Source organism: Trichechus manatus, unplaced genomic scaffold (genome assembly GCF_000243295.1).
Source record: "Trichechus manatus latirostris isolate Lorelei unplaced genomic scaffold, TriManLat1.0 scaffold00184, whole genome shotgun sequence".
NCBI classification, from domain to species: domain Eukaryota; kingdom Metazoa; phylum Chordata; class Mammalia; order Sirenia; family Trichechidae; genus Trichechus; species Trichechus manatus.
The window spans coordinates 126,204-133,628 of NW_004444120.1; the positions used below are offsets into that span (position 1 = coordinate 126,204).

At 35.8% G+C, this 7,425-nt stretch overlaps 1 protein-coding gene across 1 annotated transcript; it reads right to left on the reverse strand.

Moving 5' to 3' along the window:
* Positions 1-1,716: 1,716 nt before the first annotated feature.
* On the reverse strand, positions 1,717-2,693 carry LOC101345833 (taste receptor type 2 member 19-like). Its single transcript, XM_012558747.2, is given in 2 exon segments — positions 1,717-2,223; positions 2,226-2,693. Coding segments are annotated over 2 exon segments (828 nt in total). The 5' UTR covers positions 2,575-2,693; the 3' UTR covers positions 1,717-1,744.
* Positions 2,694-7,425: the final 4,732 nt, after the last annotated feature.

Sequence of the window (7,425 nt, forward strand, 5' to 3'; positions counted from 1 at the left end):
TTGCCTTATCTAATCTCTATACAATTTGTTCATTACTTGGGGTTGTTATTAATAAGGTTTAAAAATTCAATACGTAGAGATTACTCAGGGTATCTAGTCCTAACATCTCTGACAATCACGTATGCCAATTTAACCAACCAAAACAAAAAAACCTGTTGCTGTCGATTCTGACTCATAGCCATCCTACAGGACAGAGTAAAACTGCCCCGTAGGGTTTCCAAGGAGCAGCTGGTGGATTCAAACTGCCAACCTTTTGGTTAGCAGCCAAGCTCTTAACCACGACACCACCAGGGCTTGGACATTTAACCAACAGATTTAGTAAATCAGCATCAAACCGGAAGTTAATATTGACTTATTAAAAATGAAATGATCAATTAGCTATCCTAATATACGTGAGAATTAACAGATTATAAAGCGTGTAGGTTCAAATAAAAATGATAATTTTTCTGCTTAGTAACTAAATCTTACATAAATGTGTACAGGTCCAAATTGTATATTTAAGATATTTCTTATTTAAATGTCTCCAAATGAATGAATCTGAGAGGAACTACGGCTGGAAGAGTAAAGCAAGTCACATCAAATAAAAAGCGTGAAAGCTTAGAAATGTCTTTCTGTAAGTAAGCTTTAAATAAATAATTCCTCACATTTGAATGTATATATGTTTTCTCCAATAAGAATTCCACCATAATGAAACTTAATAGCATTGACCACAGGTCATGATCATGTTTTATTTGGTTTTTTTCTTATTCATTCCACTTACAAAATTTGAATTTTCTAAGATTTTCATCTACTTGTATTAAATTTAATTTTCTTTTTCTTACCATTAACTTGGAACTTTTTTTTATACAGTTTCCTGTAAATATGGTTGTCATGCTTGAATTTTATGGTCTACATCTTTTCCTAAAAACTGTTCTGTTTGCTGTCTATTAGTCATGAAATAAGAACTCATGATGGAATAAAATAGTCCCCAAACATACATCTTCAATGTGTGATTTAGAGTTGAATATCCTTACCACCAAAAGATTGAATGTCACACAATGAAATCTGAACACACTGTGGTGCAAATTACAATGGAAAGTAGCAGCTGTTTCCCGAGATAAGTTGTCAATTCCTAATAATGCATAAATACAGATAATGAATTCTTGAATTAGAAGATGATAATGCAAAATATACGTGCTTAATACAGGTAGCTCTGTGACTTTGAGAAATTTCTTACAATCATTTGTGTAACGAAGTCCTTTACCTAAAAATTTGATTAAGGGTATATTCTTTTCCATTTTTTTTTTTAACTTTTTGTTATCTTTTTTTCTGTACATTTATATAACATATATATATATAACCTTCTACTTCCGTGTAATAAGCTTAGGTAAAAGACTTTTCTAGGTATACTTTTGAAAATTTCTCAATGACATACACCATGGAAAAACAAGGAGGAAGTGAAAAATATAAGGTTTCCATCAGTTTGTTCTCTGCTACAAGACATAGGAGGAGCCCTGGTGGCACAGTGGTTAAGAGCTCGGCTGCTAACCAAAAGATCAGTAGTTCGAATTCACCTTCTTGGAAACCCTGTGAGACAGTTCTACTCTGTCCTATAGGTTCACTATGAGTTGGAACCGACTCGACCACACATAACAACAAGCAGACATAAGATGCCTCCCTTATCGACCTGGGAAGTTGAGGGTTTCCTGTCTTTCAGCTATCACCTCAACTGCCACACAACTGACAGAAAGGCTTGTCTTAGCTTCTAGTTTCCCAAAATCAGGATAAAGGAGAGGCTTGAAGGATAGACAATTCCAATAGCGAGGCCAAGCGTAACAACCAGTTTGTTCTGCAGCATCTTAGCACCCCACATTGATATGACTACAGACAGAAAGTAAATGGCAAATAGCAAGAGGAAGGAGACCACAGTTTGTATGGCTTTTATGTGGACCTTGATGCTGGACTCTTGGGATCCTTTGCCATTGAATTGCATCTTCTTGAGATGTTTCCACATGGAAAAGATTAACAGCAGAAAAGATGCCAGGGACATAGTAAAGGGTATAAACTTTGCTAGCATGAATACAGTCAGGTTTGAAAGGCTCACAATGTTACTAAATTTGGTCACCCAAATCTTAGTTCCTTCATAATCATTCATCCACATTCTGTCATCTCTGATTACCACTGCAAGGTGAAAACCCAAAAAGACCAAAGTCCCCAAGAGTATCACCAGATCCACTTGAAGAGAAGAAAAATAAAGTTAGCAAAATTAGAGATTTTGAACAAATAAAATATCCTGAGACTAGTAGCCAGCCAGATGCTAAAATGGTTGTTTACTGCCCAGGCAATAGTTATAGATCTTTCTTCTAACCTGTATAAAACTGAATTAACTGCTGTTACATACCAATCTATTATTACCCAGATCATACCAATTCTGGGGACCACCAGAGTAGTGAGAATTTTATCAGCTGAGGAGATCTTTTGTCTCTTGACCCAGTCAATGCAGTTCACCGGTGCTATGAAACCATTAGCAAAATTTCTAAGAACAAATTCTATAATTGTTATGACAGCAACAATGATTTGCACTGCACTTTTCATATCTGCTAAACAAAAAAAAAGTGCAAGCTTAATATCACTGTTTACAATTCCTTAATTTTCTGATCTAAAGTCCTATATGCATCTGATTCTTGAACTTGCAGTAAAGGTCTTGCTTTCTTGAGAGCAAGCAGGAGAGCAGCAAGGTATGCTAATGGTTGAGTTTAAAGCTGTCTTTATAAAAAACATTATTTCCAAAACAACTCAAATGAACTCTAGCTCATATACTGTATTCTTGCCATAGGCTGAAATACTGCATAGCCAATGTTGAAGTAAAAGCTGAACTCTCATTTGCTAGCATGCAAATAAAAACATATTCTCTTTCATTGTTTTGCTTTGCAGATTTTTTGCTTCGTCTAACTGCTACATAATTTGGGTTCATTATTTAGTTGTTAGTAGAATTTGAAAACCTAATATTTAAAATAAGCAGCAAATGTCTGAATTGAGAGATGGAGCATAGTCGTGTAGTGATGACCCTCGTAGGTTATTACCATTGAAGATTTATTTTAACAAAAACATTAGACCTATGTAGAAAAACTTAGGAAGCATATCTATAGGTTAGCCAAGGTTTTCCTATCAAAATCTTCCAAGTTTCCCCAAGGACTCCAAGGAAGGCCAATATTCTCAAACCTGGATGCGGATAATTAATACTGTAAAGCACCACTAGAAATCATCTAAACTCATGAGGGATAAGAATCAGGATCAGCACAGAGCTGGTTCCTATGAAGCAAAAGTCAGGTATATCTCTGCCTTCCCACTTTCACACAATTTCTGGCACCAGCAGCTCCCCTGTGGCACTCTCTGCTTCTCTGCAGGTTTGATAATTTGTTGCAATGGCCATACAGAACTCACAGACTGTACTCACAGTTATGTGGTTTATTAGGGAAGTAACAAGCTACAATTCGGGATCAGGATTAACTTCAAAGTAACAGGAACAACTTGAGATCAGGATCAGGAAGCACTTAGGCAAGGTCTGGAAGGCTTCTTCCAAGTGGCGATCACATCCCTCCCTTCATCAGTGTAGGATGGCTCTCTCGGCTGCTGTCTGCCATCCGGCCTCTCCGCCGACAGGCCTCTCCACCATTGGCCTCTCTGCTGCTAACTAGCCCAGCTCATAGTCGGTATAGCAGCCCTCTCAGCCGCTGGCTCTGCCGCTGAGCCCCTTCCAGGACTTTCACCGTCTTCAGTGTTACAGCCCTTGACCCATGTTAGCCTCCTAAAAGAGGCTCCCCTCACAGAAACCCTGAGTCCAAACCACTCTACTAAAGGCTCTTCTTGGTCTTGAGGTGTCTTCCTCCTCTTCTAAAAACCTTTGTGGGGTTGGCCATTTATATCAGCGAACTCCTTGTCAATTTCAAGGTGTGGCCCTCCTAGCGGGACCACAGTGACCAGTCCCCTCAGTGGACCACAACTCACTACATCCTACTGGGTGGCAGACTGAGGCCCAACCAACCATTTTTTGACAGAATTACAAAACCAGGGCTGGAAAGGTCATATATGAGAAAAACCCATTGCACTGCAAATGCTTATATGTAGCTTTATTGTTTAAAAGTTCATAAACACACGCATACACACTCCACCCATACTTTTAATTTGACCTTTAGAAAAATTCTAAGGTATTGGTAAGGTATGAATTATCATTCTGTAGTTTTCAAAACAAAAAATTAGTCTCAGGGAGGTCTTCTAGGCTTAAATCCCCTTTTCACACTCAAACTTTTCAGTCCATGATTAATATTTATCAAGGACGGCTCTGATTTCCCATGGTCTTTTATAAAGCTTTATCTGTTGAGTGTAATTAAATTGTTTAATTAATTATTTAATTAAATTATTTAGCAATTTTGTACGTGTTTCTTTAAAACTCATTGTGATTTTGGTTGGAAATGCATTGGACAAGGAATTGGATGCAATTGCTATCTTAGGAAATTGATACTATATATTCAAGAACATGGTATATATCTACATTTGTTCAGATTATCTTTTATGTTCAATGCAGTTTAATAAACATCTCAATGAAATATAGTAAATTATTGCAGAGATTTGCCTCCAGGCACCTTATAGTGTTTGTTGTTACTGTGAAAAAAGTTTAGTTTCAAATATCATGTTGTATTTGGTTATTACTGGTGAATAGATAGACAATGATACCTTATTGGAAATTTTGCTAAACTTACTTATTCTATTTGCTAAACTTACTTATTATACACTTCTTTGTGGATTTTTTTGGATTACCCAAGTAGGTAAACACATTGTCTGCAAAAAATATCTGCTTTGTTATTTTTTAAATTCTCATATGAGTTATTTCTTTATCTTATCTTATTGCATTGGCTAATACCGCTAGTACAAAACTCCACTTAATCCTTTAATGCAAGTAATTCTACATTTCATTATTGAGCTTAATGTTCCTATATTTGTTTAGTATACTCCTTTTATCAGGTTATTGTAATTTTCTTCTACATATATTGATTCACTAAAAAGTTTGGTCAAACAATTTTTCAACATTTGTAGCATTCAGAGTACAATCAGGAGACCACCCAGACATTAGATCAGGAAAAGTTTAATATAAAGAATTACTAACTATAACTAATAATTGGATTGTAGTAAGGAGGGACTAGCCAGAAAGAAGTAAAGAGAACACCAAAGAACATAGGCATAGCAGATATAAGGAACAGACATTATCTCTGAGACTAAGATATAGCATCCAAGTAAGAGTGCACACACACACACTCACACACACACACACACACATACACACACACACAGAGGCAGGGTAAAAAAACAGACCTTGTTGGAGACAGCACAGCCATAGCTTATTTGTGCTGCGCCAGCAAACTTTCTGGAAGTCTACCATCAACCTTGCAAGAAATCCACCTCCTGGGTGCTGGGAAAAATTGTCCACAGAAAACTGTCTTGCTGGAGGTGCTATGCTACAAATTTACTCCTGAGGCATGATGGGAAAAGTTTTTGACTGCTGGGTGCAGGATCCTGGCACTGGAGAATCTGCCCATGCTACCAAGCCAAGTACTAAAATATGACCAACTTATCAGAATTTTTTATTCTTTGGTGAAAAGGTGTGTTTAGTATATTATGTTGTTTTGTTTCACTATGTACATTTATTATGTTTCTAATATTTTATATATATAATTGCACATATATTTGCTTTTTGTCTATTTCAGTTGTTTCTTTTTTTAAATCAGACTTTAGTTTTGTTTTCAGCTTTTTTATTTTAGTTCTCTATTTTATTAATTTTTTCTTTTATTTTTATATCTCCTAATCCAAACAAGAAGCCCTGGTGGTGCAGTGGTTAAGAGCTCAGCTGGTAACCAAAAATCAGCAGTTTGAATACATCAGCTTCTCCTTAGAAACTCTATGGGGTGGTTCTACTCTGTCTGATAGGGTCACTATGAGTCAGAATTGACTAGATGGCAGTGGGTTTTTTGGAATCAAGACAAATTTTTAGCCCAAAAGCAGGAGTATAGTTAAATTCCTCAGCACTTTGAAAATATTAATCAATTGTCTTCTGGTATATAATTTTTGATAAGATTTCTCATATTATTCAAATTGTCGTCCCTCTCCAGCCCACCTTTGGAGATTGGCTCTCATTATTTTGTGGTTACTTTCTGAATTTCAATTTACCTTGATGGTTGAAATTTTATTATAATGTGTATAAATGTGGATATTTATATGATATTTCATTGAATTTAGATGGATAGACTAGAAGGGGTGCCATTGTTTTATGTACTAGTATTTATATGTATCGTTATTTTAATAGATCAGAAGACAGGAAAATATAGATAGTCCTAATAAATTACATTATTAGAGTAGCACTCACGAAAAGACAGGAAGAAAAGAATTCTCTCTGAAGTTGATTTTTTAGAGTGTTTATCTCAAAGCTGAATCAGTGTCATGCTCACTGATGAGACACTAGAAAACTCCATTTACAAACAAACAATAATAAAAAGATGTCATTTATCACCACAATTGCTTAACATTTTGAATGGCTGAGCCATTTCACAGCACAAGTCAACACACACACATACACACACACACCACACACACACAAACAGAACTATAATTAAAAGGAAGAAGTAAAATAATCCTTGTGTGCAAATACAATTTTATATCTGTAAAAGACAAGGGAATCAGCTTAAAACACAAGTGACAGTTTAGTAAAGGAGCTCGCTTCTAGCTCAATCAACAAAAAAATCAATTACCTTCTTTATATACACATTAATCAGGTATCAAATATCATAGAAAAAAATTAGAATATTCAATATAGATATGAAGAATCACATATTCTTCCATGTACCCTTTCCACAAGATTGATGTGATGGTGGGCAGCCTCTTCTTGTTGACGTTTCTTCTGAATTTCCATGGAGAACCCTATTTTACTGGGGATTGACACGCTAGCGTTTGTTGAATGAATGATGCTGTCAAATGAATGGTCATAATGCTAATCCTTCAAGGAAGTCCTCATTGGAAACTTCAAACCAGAAATAACTGGTTTTTTAATGTCATATTATTTCTTTAATGTGCTCTGTAAATGCCCACTTCTTATTTCCACTCACAGCTATCTGTATGGATTCCCAGTCCCCCCTCAGATTGTCTATGGTCTTTCTAAAGCCGTACACTGTGGAATAACACCTAAGTCGGCTCCCCTATTTTTCATTCTCAGCATTGATCAAATTACATCATTACTTGTCCCCAAACACCATTATTACATCCATTTCTTTTGTGCTGAGAGTTAGGGAAGCAATAGAATAATACATTAAACACTCAGAATATTATATATATATATATATGTATGTATTTTATAATATTTCTGCTAAGCAGTAGGTATATCTTTGCGGCTCATCTTTC